This window comes from Cydia amplana, chromosome 20, assembly GCF_948474715.1.
Source record: "Cydia amplana chromosome 20, ilCydAmpl1.1, whole genome shotgun sequence".
Lineage (NCBI taxonomy): Eukaryota > Metazoa > Arthropoda > Insecta > Lepidoptera > Tortricidae > Cydia > Cydia amplana.
In genome coordinates this window covers 3869386-3882620 of record NC_086088.1, presented here as the reverse complement: position 1 = coordinate 3882620, position 13235 = coordinate 3869386, and the positions used below count along the sequence as shown (strand labels likewise).

At 37.5% G+C, this 13235-nt stretch overlaps 1 protein-coding gene and 1 long non-coding RNA gene across 2 annotated transcripts; both read right to left on the bottom strand.

Moving 5' to 3' along the window:
- Positions 1–2100: 2100 nt before the first annotated feature.
- Positions 2101–3027, bottom strand: LOC134657396 (uncharacterized). The gene is made up of 3 exons (XR_010097616.1): positions 2939–3027; positions 2346–2430; positions 2101–2188 (listed from the first exon to the last, which is right to left on the bottom strand). It is a non-coding gene; the product is annotated as an uncharacterized LOC134657396 (long non-coding RNA).
- A 941-nt stretch (positions 3028–3968) lies between these two features.
- LOC134657706 (uncharacterized) lies at positions 3969–8955 on the bottom strand. The gene is made up of 5 exons (XM_063513268.1): positions 8917–8955; positions 6946–7212; positions 6729–6828; positions 5864–5904; positions 3969–4028 (listed from the first exon to the last, which is right to left on the bottom strand). The coding sequence occupies exons 1-5, from the start codon at positions 8953–8955 to the stop codon at positions 3969–3971; spliced, it is 507 nt and encodes a 168-aa protein (XP_063369338.1).
- Between the last annotated feature and the right edge of the window lie 4280 nt (positions 8956–13235).

Here is a 13235-nt window from a genome sequence, read left to right as displayed (position 1 = left end):
GACTGCCCAAACAAAAAGAGTGTATTGTTTTCAGCGTTCATGTTTGTATGTATATATTTATTTATTTAACTTGCTCTGTTCGTATGTAGAGTCACGCTACTCACGCTCTGTGGTTGTTACGCCATTTATGGTTCTAATTAAATTTGACATAAGGTCATACCAAAAATAATTTTTTGCCTAAAACTTATAATTTGTACTTATGAATAATTTACTTCAATAGTAATTGAACCTATAACTAGCGAATCTAACATTACAATGCTAATGCTAATAATTCTAATAAATATTTATCTTCTGAGATTAGTTTACGTGACCTACGGTTCATTACAATCATTATTAACAATGCTCTACATTCCGTGCATAAACAACTATTACAAAGTTTTAACTAAAAATAATCTGAATAATATATTGATAACCAATATTTATAGTAATTCTTTCAAGTAACAATTTAGGTGGTATTAATATTAAAGTGTCGTTATTTATGAAATGGGGTGGAGTTATTTATGAATATCAGAGTGGAATTTGTAGAACAATCTAAATTTTAATTGTTTATCGTAAAACAACATGAAAAAAACGTATTTGGAAAGTAAAATGCCCTAGAGCAGAAACGTGACACTTTCTGCACCCTTAATAGATAAACACTGACCCAATTGCAGAGCGTGAGAAATTAAAAAGTGATTTTACCACCCTGTTTATATGCTTCAAATCCATGAAACAGCTCAATGCGGTTTTGGTATCTCCAAAAAATGTACCCACATGTCGCCCAAATGAGCTGTTACATTAATTTCCGAATGAGCTGTTACATAAATTTGAACCTTAATACTATCAGCACGATAGTTGCTTTTTAAACGACATTGTTACGGTTTGTTCCTGGTTCGTCGTATTCCTGTTTCGTCGGATTCCTGATTCGTCGTATTCTCGTTTCGTATGTATGCTAGAAAAAGTACGATCACTGGTGATTACATTAAATCTTCATATTTAGTAAATACTGGTATACTGCACGACATATTTAATTATATGTATATAATTCAGACGAAACAAGAATACGACGAATCAGGAATCCGACGAAACAGGAATACGACGAACCAGGAACAAACAAACCATTGTTACTTCGGACGCGTAGGTAGCCTAGGTACCAAAAACGGGAGCTACTGACCACTCTGCATAAAAGAAACAACGCCTTTTGTTTAACAGAATAAGGGTTAGAGCCGAAAAAAACATGTTAGGCCCACTTGCACCATCCCACTAACCCGGGGTTAACCGGTTAAACCGTTAACACAGTGTCAAATTGTACTGGTAACCATGGTAACTCCAGGTTTAACCGGTTAACCACGGGTTAGTGAATGGTGCAAGTGGTCCTTGGAGAATTGGCCAGTCAGATTAGTGGCCCAAATAATAAATCGTGTTACCTACTTTGAATAGAAATAAATGTACCTGAATACATTTTTAGAATTTCCCTAGACTGTATATATGTTTATCCTTCGGTCAGGTGTTTAAAAAAAACATTCTCATTATGTTATTACATAATACTTATTGTTACCTTCATATTTAAACAAGATCAATGACTCAAGGCTATACAGCCTAGTAGGATTGATTTTATTAACCTTTTGTCTAATATGTATGTATGTATGTATGTCACTTTATTGCACATAAACAGGTTTACATAAAACGGACAAAAACAAAACAAAAATAAAAATGTTATGTGCAAAGGCGAACTTATCCCTAAAGGGGATCTCTTCCAGCTAACCTTTGAGAAAATGCGAAAGGATCAAACACTAATATAATTTTGTCTAATATGTTTATATTATAATAAGGATCCTGGGATTCCTGGGCTGTAACCGCGAAAATCGAAATTCGTCGTTTGCGGGTATTTTTTTCTGTCACTCTAATTATGTCGTAATGAGAGTAAAAAAGAAAGATCCCCGCAATTTGCGAATTTCGATTTTCCCGGTAGGCGCCCTGACCGAAATTTTAGTCATCTTCATGCATTTTTTTTGTACTTCTATATATACAGCTCAACCGAGGTCCGAACTCACTATTATTGACCATCAAATACACATGAAAGGTTAATGAAAGAAAGAAAAAATGTTTTTCTAGATACTTTATATTTAATAACACAAAACTTTCACATTTTATAAATAAATCAAAAGCTGCTCGAAAAAATACTGGGCGAACACATATTGGAGTTTGTCTGAAACAAAAATTAAGGTCAATGTTGTATAAACGTTTAAACCGTTAACCCAGTGTCAAATTGTACTGGTAACCATGGTAACTCGAGGTGTAACCGGTTAACCCCGGGTTAGTGAATGGTTCAAGTGGCCCTAAGTATAATAAATAATTTTAATTACTTGCGAATTCGAGTACAGCCTTTCATTGTCCTTTTCTTGTTTCACTTTTCTGGGTTTGTGATTCTTTTCTTTATCCTCAGGGTCCCTAAAAAATAGGGAGTATTACTGCAATGTTTTGCCGCCAGAGTGCAGCACTAGCGACGTTAGTATACCATAGAGTAACTTTTACATTATATACTGTACCTTAAACTGTTTTTTGACAAGTTTTCACAGACAATCAAATATGACATTGATACATCAAGGCGGTTTGTCTACAAAGGGCCTACCGGGAAACGCGAAATCAAAACTCAGCTATATGCCTCTGTATCGCTCGAATATGCAAGAGTGATAGATAGGTTAGATAGAGGTAGACCCTTAGATTGTAATATTCCCTATTGGGTTGGACTGTCAAAAGTATTTTACAGATGGCGCCAGCAGTTTTACCTGAATACTCTAAGAAATGTATAAAATTCTTGTTTTTTATAAACCTACTTATTGAAATTTAAATAACTTTATTTCGAACTGGACGTCCATAGGGAATACTTAAGAGTAGGTACGGAACCCTCGGCGGGCGAGTCCGACTCGCACTTGGCCGGTTTTTAATAGAAGTTTACCTGCATGTGTAATACTTCAGGGCGTGAGCCTGTTCTTCACTGACGACTGGTCGCCATTTTGGCGTTATGTTCACAGAGCTGCTATGCACCTGTAAATGCTTAAACAATACTTATATTATTATTATATTTAGGTATAATAATAAAGACCCATGAAAGAATGCATTAGGCATGATTGGGATAGGTTACATTCATACATAATTAAGGAACACAAAAAATACTTCCATGTTTATTTCTATACCTACGATGAAATCTGTTATTTTTTATAAAATTTCGCATTCCATTAATTTCGTTGTTAAACATGAGCTTGTCTCTTTCTATTACGCGGTGAGCGGGAACTCGTTAGCATGTGCACATTTATCGCTTGCCCAGATGCGACTTAAGGAAACTTGTACAATTTGTCACAAGGTAAGCGCTTCAATTTTATGTTGATTGTTGGACAAAATAATTTTTTTATAAATATTTTTACCAAGAAAATGCCCATTTTAGGCTTTTTCTCTAAAAATATTTAGAAGTATCAAGCAATTTCCGTAAGTAGAAAAAAACGGCAATTAAAAAAAATGTAGGCGCGAAGGGCTATCGTCCCATAGAAAAATTGAATTTCGCGCCCTTTTCTACTAACAAATTTGTTTGGCCGGCTATAACTAAGTTAAATAGGTGAAGACTCACTTTTTTACGGAGCTGGTGGCATTTCTTCAGTCTCTTTGCCTTGGGGCCTGAAATCAAACAGAGTCCTGAAATCTTAAGAGGAAAGGGGACGTCCGTTTCTCCATACACACGTAATTCCGATTATCCTCTTTGGATTGTTTACATTATGTAAAATAGGTCCCCATACATGATTTATGTATCCATACCAAATTGCAGCTTTCTAGCACTTAGGTACAATACAATGACGGACCAAAGCCGCGGACGGACAGACAGACGGACATGGCGAAACAATAAGGGTTACTTTACTGCGGTACCCTAAAAAGTGCTACGATGTCTCAAAAAATCGTAGTACTGTTGGCTGAATCTACTGCACCTTAAAATAAAACTAACCATTTCTCAAGTGACGATACATTTTGAAACTTGGCTTTTCGCTAACGGAATATTTCTGAAACTTAAAAAAAATCTTGTAAATGTATAATTGTATAATTAGGTATATTTAAATGAAATGAATTTGAAAAATTAAGAGAGTGCGACTTAATAATTGCAATCCGGAGGTCGCGGGTTCAAAGCCCGGCTCGTATCAATGACTTGATTTTACGGGACTTATGTACAGTCAGCAGCAATAGTTGCAAAGCGGGCGAGATGTTCAAAATAATCTTGTCTAAGCTAAGACTTTATTGTTAAGAGAATAAAAGCGCGTAATTATGAACGCCTCGCCCGCTTAGCAACTTCTGCTGCTGACTGTAGGTACCCATCATTTAATATTTACCATCCGCTTTTCGGTGAAGGAAAAGGAAACCAGACTAAACCCAATAAGGTCGTATGGCAACCCTTGAGCAATTCTGAGCATTGTCGTAGACAATTTTTTTAATGGCGGAGACACCGGGACAACATGCTTCAAAGGGGGTATGTCCCGGTGTAAGGGGACGTATGACTACCCTATTCTATGGCAGTCGCTTTCGTCAAAACTAGTGCCTACTTGAATTCTTGGGCACAGGGCGGACACGCCATACATCAAAAATGATTTGCGTTTATATGTGTACGCGGCACGTCTGTACTCTGTACACGCGTCATTGTGTATCTTCTGGCATGCTCTCAGTAGAGCGACTTACGCACACATTCATGTCGCGGTCAGTCGCGGAGCGAGGTAATCCGAGTCGGGGCGGGGCGGTGCGAGTCCGTTCTGTATGATAATACTATTAGGTACTTATTCTGTGTCTTGGGATAAGTTACCAAGCGAACCCCGGCCTCCATGAGCCGTGGCCAATATCGACAACGCCAGGATGATGATGATGGTGATGAAGAATTGCGTGTGTGAACCCATTATACTCAAAAATATGTCCCATAGCTTTTATGTCAGCGAATTAATAACTATGGGACATATTTTTGACTCATTTGAGTAAGTTGTATGCACCCATATTTTTACCTTATGACGTGATTGGGATGAGTTCACTAGGTTCATAGAATATACCTGGTTGTAGTACTCCTCCGACTGAAAATGAATGTAAATATAAAGCTATCAGATCAATAATGACACATTTAAAAACATTTAAGAGAAAATTTGGAGTAGGTACTTTCATAATTAATTGAAGGGATGTTTACAAAAACAACATAACTGCTTAGAGCGGTTGACACTTTGTTAAGAACATTGTTAATCGTTTCAGGTGTCAACCAGTGTAGTCAATTATGTTGTTTTTGTAAACATCCCTTCAATTGATATCTGTAAATTTTATATGGCTTTGCACGTTTAAAGTTTAAAAATGAATTTATTTTCGATGTGTTATCTTATCTACCTCTCTCTATCATCCAAATATTGAAGAGCGATAGAAAGGCAGATAACAATTTTCTCTCAATGTTGGTGATTAGGGTCTACCGCGAAAATCCAGTCGAATCGAGGGATCGCGGATAGGTATCATTGTTATTGAATTGTTATTATTAACAAAATAAAGTAGGTACCTAATTGATGAATAGGTAGGTAAGATCAAAAATAAAATTATGCATTTTTAGAAGCAAAATTCATGTTAATAACTTCTGTACAAAAATAGTTACAAACTATAAATGGTGCGTTTTAGACCTATGTTCGTGTTTTTTTTTTATAGGGCGAAAGTTGTTTGATCAGGTTTCGAAACTTTCGAATCGATGTAGTTACTAGAGAAAGGCCTCAAGATAGCCATCAACATCATATTTTATGGCCAACGTATTACGATATAAAAAAGCGCTATAATTTTTCAAAACTGATGTTGAATCCACTGTTAAATAAGTACCTATCAAGAATCTCACCTGTAATAAATAGTTAGACGCTGAAAGAGCCCCACCTAAATCTGTGAACAGAAATTCTTCTTTTATATAGTCTAAAATAGTACCATGAATACACTAATCATACAAAATACTGATCCATTTCATAACGGAATAACATAAGTGGTATTTAATCACACGCACGCACCATAAAATCAAACTACTCTTTCTAGTTCTGAGTCAAGTACTCGAGGCCGATTGAGATTAAGATTTTTTTACGGTTTTGATCTTGTTTTGATTCGATCTAGAGTCTAGACGATTGTCAGGTTTCCAAAGCTTTGCGACAAGAGGTGCGAGGATGCGTAGTGGCGAGGATATGGAACAATGTTTTATTTTAAATGTTTTCAGAGATGTGTGAGGTAATTGGGCGGTGTGTGAGCACTGTGCGGGTGTGTAACTGTGTAGCAATGGTGTGTAGTGGGCTCTTTACAAATAGCGAGCGGGGTGCGGTGCGGGGCGGAGCCTCAAAAATATGCGAAAGGACAACTGCAGCGCCGTCCAAAACATCGAATTTTCGTTCTGGAGATTTTCCTTCTCCAAAACTTAACTAATTGAAACGAAATGAGAAAGAAATTATCGATTTTGTATGCTAGGCGTCTGTTTACGGCGCATTTTTTTGGCCGTTTTTAGCGCTGGTTGCAGTAACCTAGTTCTCATAAAATAAAATAAAATACAAACAGGTACTGAACTATTAAAAAAATATTAATCTAGGGCCAAAATCCAGAGAAAATGTCGAGAACGTTTGTATGGAAAAAATTACCACTATCATAAATTTTCCTCTTATTATTAAATGAGAAATCGTAAAAAAATGTGATCGTTTTAAGCGAGTAGTATAGTAGATTATACCAACCGTGATGATATAACAATGGACCCCATTTCGCGGCGGGACCTTTATATCTATTTTCATGCCAGTTATTGTCGATTGCCATGTCCGTTTTTCTTCGCATCGGCTAAAATAATAAAGCCAAAATTAGCAAACCTGTAGTTGTAGTAGCATATGACAAATACGAACGTTTAATTCCGAGTCTGATGATGATGATGACGACTAAAATAAGTATTTAATTTACTTTTCTCTCGAACAGCGGGCTCCACCAATCCGAAGTGATAGTGCTGACATCTGCGACCGTCTTCGTTAAGGTTGACGTCGATCTGTTGGCTTTTACACTCTCATTTCTGTTCCTCTTTGGTTTCGTAGTCTCATCTGCGTATTCTAGTATTACGTCATCACTGTCTGGCCAAATAACTCTTTCTGTAACTTCCTCTGCAACGATTATTTGGGATATTGATGACACAATATATTGAATTTTATAACCAACTAGCGACCCGCCCCGCGGCTACGCCCAGCTTACACAAAACCTTAACAAATTATACACCTTAACCTCTAGAATCACTCTATTCATAGGTGAAAACCTCATGAAAATCCGTTCAGCACCTAGTTTTTGAGTTTATCGCGAACATACATACGTACAGACGGACGCGGCGGGGAACTTTGTTTTATTAGATAAGGTATTATAGTGATTCTATATAGTACTTCATGTTTAAAGCATTAGAAAAAGGTTACTTAAACAATCTTGACGCGTCTTTTTATTGAAAAACACGTTTGCAAAATAAGTCTTAGTTCATTGTTTATTCTGCCCAGAATTAGCGATGTGACGAGTCCACTTTTTTTCAATTCGAATCATTCGAATTGATTCGGCCGCTGATTCGAATACAAAATCGAGTTGACTCGACTCGACGATTCGCGTGGTTCGCGACAAGGTCACAGGCACACGCGCGGAGCGAGTTGAGACGGCGAGTTACGCGGCAGTTGTAAAAAGAACCTTCAGGGCACGGAATTAAGGTTTATTTTTGAATGGCCATACTAGCAGTGAACTCGAGTTGGGATACTTGGGATGGCGAATCAAACGGCAGTTGTTGTAAAAAGAACCTTCGGGTCACGGAATTAAGGTTTATTTTTGAATGGTCATAGTACCAACTCGAGTTGAGACGGCGAATCGAGCGGCAGTTGTTGTAAAAAGAGCCTTCGGGCTACGGTATTAAGGTTTATTTTTGAATGGCCTTAGTAGCAGTGTGATAGCGTTGACTCGGCTCGGCGAATTGGCGATTCATTCGCCGAGTGAGCTAGTGGTCGAGTTGATTCGAATTGCCAATGGTCTTGATTCGAATTAACTCATCTGTAGGCTGATTCGAATTATTCGAATCAGATAACTCGACTCGCCCATCGCTACCCAGAATCCTCATTCTGGGAATAGATGAAATAAAATGATATATTTATTGTGTGTTAAATTTAGGTAACCTTCATAATACTTTGCAGTTCTTGTAACTTAATCTAATCCTCCAAACCCTGCCATGTTTGTATGTTACACATATTAGGCACAGCTCTTCAAACTTATCAAAACCTGTACTAAATAATATTTCGACAAAATAATAAAAATCGGCCGAAGTTGTAGGCAGACCTATAAATTATAATATTATATTTACTTATAACTTTGCCCTTCAACGGTCGGGCACGGTACTTCGGGGCGCATTCAGAGGTCCCATAACTCTGCACGGCAGTATCTGTAATCCAAGAATATCAAAATAAACAGTCATGTTTAGAGTTGCATGAGATAATTGAAAGTTTGTACGGAACGAACTCTCACGTGACCGGTTTTCTGTAAATGAAACGCGGGATAACTTGGACTCCTTTTTGAGAAACTGGCCAGATGTAGCTCAAAACCGGGAGGAGTAGAAGAAGAGAGGGGGGAGGCTTTTGCCCAGCAGTGGGATACAGTCAGCTCGCAATAACAACCTTCGGTCTCCGTCTCCGGCGTGTCTTTGTCCGAAAGGACTCTCAGCTGTGGCTTGCCTTCATTGGCCGTCCAGAGAGGAGTCTTTAGAGCTATATGCTCAAGGGGTGGAAGTGAAAGATGCATAAGAGGCGAGTTGGCACAGTGGCTTTTAACAGCCACTGGGTAGAAAGTGAAACCTCTCGACACTCCTGCGGTGTTGCTCCTGGTCGTCTTTACGACGGCAGTTTCGGGGACCCATCTAGTCACCGGCAAGTCACGGCCTGCCTCGATACCGTGTGTTAGCATTGTTATGACAGGTGTCCGGACCTCTTTACAATAGACCAATCTTAAGCTCCAGCCAAAGTTCATTTTAGAACTCTTTCCACTTTTTTTTATTACTATAGCCCCAACGAGACCGGTTGACGAGCCTCAATTGCTGTACCCGTGAATGGGTTCCAGCAGGCGTTTTACATGACATCAAACCTATCGTAAAGGGTCTTGGCTATGGTCCTAAGCACGCCTCCAAAAGGTCCGGGACCATCGGGTGCTGAGATAAGGAAAGACATATAAATAATAACTTACGGTACGTCGGAATGCTTGGCGGTGCTACCGATGCTTGCGTCTCGATATGTTTCACTATTGCACAACCCCCTTGCATCTGGCACTTGCACGGGGCTTCGCAATGACACCACCGTTCTGGAAATATGTATAATTATTGTTTTAAATATTTCTTGCAAAATATATAAGCAATATAAGGTGGGAAGCTCTTACTCCACTTTTTTTATATCATTGGAAGATCAGTTTCCTCACATTGACCTTATTATAAGTAAACTTCTCATAAACTTGTTAATAAGTGAGTCCCTTAACTTCAAACTCGGATAAATCCATGTGTTAGATTATGCGATTATGGAATGTATTATGAAAAGGTAATAGGGTAGATATTTGCTGAGAGGGGAGGGTCGAATGGATTTACTAGAGTTTGAAAATAAGTGACACAAGTGACATATGTTTGTCGTATACGAGATGGTTTGTGTAGGATAGACTGGGCATGTTTGTAACAATTGCACCTAGAGCGAGTTTCGTAAATGTTCGAGCTGATACATCCAGAATATTACGTAACATAAGAGGAGACGAATTAGAACATACTTCGAAGGCTAAATACAGTTTGGTAATATAAATACCTTGCAATTTTGCTACAGCTTCGTTTTGAATGTCACGGCTTAAGTGAGTATTACATTTGCAGATGTTTATTATTTGAGTTCTTTTAGAGTTCGCCAAACTGCAATAATGAATAATCAGATTACAAGGAATAACTTTAAATAGGTACAAAATGAACGCAGTTGTGACAGTACAAAAGTGAACAGTTGCCAATTGTTTATTTCATAAGTTTACAGCTTACGCCAACACACACAAGGAATTTAAGTTATTAAACTACAAAAAAAAATATAGTCACTCATCCTCAATAACTGGCCAGAAGAGGCATTAAATCGGAAATCGTAGAGGCATTAAATCGGAAATCGTGGAGATCAAGGGCAGAGGTCTTTGCTCAGCGCCCCGCCCCACTGCTGAGCAAAGATCTCGAACAATTTATAAAAGCAGGTACTAGGGGCTTTTCAGAAAATAGTTTATGAAATCTTAATGTTGTGGGAATCAACTATTTGCCTATTTTTTACCTACGTTGTAATATCGTATATAATTTATGAAATTAAACGCCTTGAAATTTAATGCTTAATCTTTTAATTATCGTCACAAAACTGACAGTGTTTAACTTTTCTTAACAATTTACGCTAATTGGATACACTATTTTCTGAAAACTCCCATTAAGGAAACATTTCATACTCACGAATTCTCCGAATTACTGATACCAGTAGCAGTCGAATCGTTTTTTTTATACTTTTTATTCATTATTTTCGTTTTAACCTGGAGGCATCTATTAACCGTAGTATGGGAAGAGTCTTCCAAACTTTCGTCTTCAGAATCACTTCCAGAAGTTTGACAACCCTCTAGTTTCTTTGGCTCTACTGTCCATTCATGGACACAAGGTTCCACAGGTTCAATTTTTATGATCCTAGTACAGTGTCTTATTGTTTCTAAACATGGTGTACTTTCTATATTTTCAATAGCTCCGGCCTGCATGGTTGGTTCTTCATTACTATCTATCTCCTCGTTTGAGTGATAGGCGAAAAGCTTTGGGTGTTTACATGGTGGCTCTTGTTCTAGTTGATCGTTCGATTCAACTTGAATAAAATGTTTTTCTTCTTCGCAATCTGTGTCTGAACTTTTGAACACTACTCCGTCAGAAAACGCAACAGATCGGTTTTTTTTTGTTATGTTGCATGTTATTTGCGATATACGAGTCTTCAGCCTTTTACCAAGGCTGACCGCTTTACCTGCGGTGTCACCGTTGACGTTTTTAACGTCTTCTGTATCTAAGATAATTTCAAATGTAACTATGTATTAAGTATCGAAATTTCTATAGCTCTTAAAATATCAGTATATCTACGTATTTGTAGGACAACGAAGTATTTTTCAAAAACTTTTGAATATAAACTATTCCTTTATGATATTTTTTTGTAATTATTAAACGTCTAAACCACAGACAAGATATCCTCTTGACTGAGCATAGTAACGCTATCCCCTCTGCCACTATATACGGTAGTTTTACTCCATCTTCGAGTCAAAGTGTCAGAATCCCGTCCCGTGATTGGTCCGTGTCTTTGAACGGACCAATCACGGCACGGGATTCGCTAACCTCGTCCCCCCGCACCCCCGTATTTTTGGCAGCATCAGTTTCATGAAATAATTGCTCTAAACTCCGTCTAGAGGATTCCTAGTCTATGGTCTAAACTCTATTAATTAAAATACAAATACTAAGCAAACACGTACATAAAATGATAACCTCTCTGCCTGATCGTCTTCTTTTACCTTGGTGTATGTCCTCCGCTGGTTTTGCTTTTAGTTCAGCCCTCTGAATCTGTACTTCATTATTTGTAAATTTCACTTTACGGTGTGGATCCATTTGTTCTTCCTAAATTAAATAAGATGGTAAAACAACATTTTTTCAGCATCGATTTTTAGGGTTCCGTAGCCAAATGGCAAAAAACGGAACCCTTATAGATTCGTCATGTCTGTCTGTCTGTCCGTCTGTCTGTCCGTCCGTATGTCACAGCCACTTTTCTCCGAAACTATAAGAACTATACTGTTGAAACTTGGTAAGTAGATGTATTCTGTAAACCGCATTAAGATTTTCACACAAAAATAGAAAAAAAAAACAATAAATTTCTGGGGTTCCCCATACTTCGACCTGAAACTCAAAAATTTTTTTTTATCAAACCCATACGTGTGGGGTATCTATGGATAGGTCTTCAAAAATGATATTGAGGTTTCTAATATCATTTTTTTCTAAACTGAATAGTTTGCGCGAGAGACACTTCCAAAGTGGTAAAATGTGTGTCCCCCCCCTGTAACTTCTAAAATAAGAGAATGATAAAACTAAAAAAAATATATGATGTACATTACCATGCAAACTTCCACCGAAAATTGGTTTGAACGAGATCTAGTAAGTAGTTTTTTTTTATACGTCATAAATCGCCTAAATACGGAACCCTTCATGGGCGAGTCCGACTCGCACTTGGCCGCTTTTTTTGTTTACATAATAGATTAGAGTAGCGGGGCGTGCAACATAATCTTAGAAAAAAACAAATAAACTCGACTTATTTTTTTTTCCTAACGCTTAAGCTTATCTATCTTATAACAGGCATGCCAATGGATAGTAAGTTCTATGGATTATGGATTATAATGACTAATATATAAATATGTAAGTATACTCACTATTTTCGGATATTTAGACATTTTGTAGTCAGGACCCAACAAAATATCTGTATTTGCCATATCCATAATGCCATTATATTTGGCCATCCTTTTATACGATTCCTCCTCTTCAAGACTGCGAGTTTCTCTGTAGCTCGTAGTACTATCGTTTCCTTTTATAGCGTTCTCTTCTTTTTTAAATCTAAGCTTTTTCCTCTTTTTATGATTTGCGAAAAAGTTATAAAAGGCTGGTTCGTTTTTCAAATTGATAGAAAATAAATGTGGTGAACGAGTCCTTCTTTTTCTTACGCGAAGACTTCCCCAAAATCCAAGTTTTTTGGTATGTTGGCGTCTTGTTTGAACTGCACTACTTTTAAGGTCACACTTGTTTTGACTTTCAATATAATTGACGTCATTTGATTCTTTGGAAGGACATTCAACGTCGCCTGTATCTGCAGCAGCCTGTATATCAAAGGTTTTCTCTTTTCTAGAATTGCTTAAATTGTGCGAGTAATTTTTACATTCATTCACTTCCTTTGCGGATTTTAGACGACTGTCAAAACCCATCGCAACGCGAGATGCTTGTTTCTTTTCGTTATTTCGTTCCACGAAACCGCCGGAATTGTTTTCTACAATGTCACCTATGACATTATCAACCGATTTATTATTGAAAACATTACTGACTATTGACATAAGCCCTAAACCTATATCACTTCTATTTCTGCGTTTTCGTTTCTTGCAAATGAATCTCTTATCACAATTTATTCTAAAATACT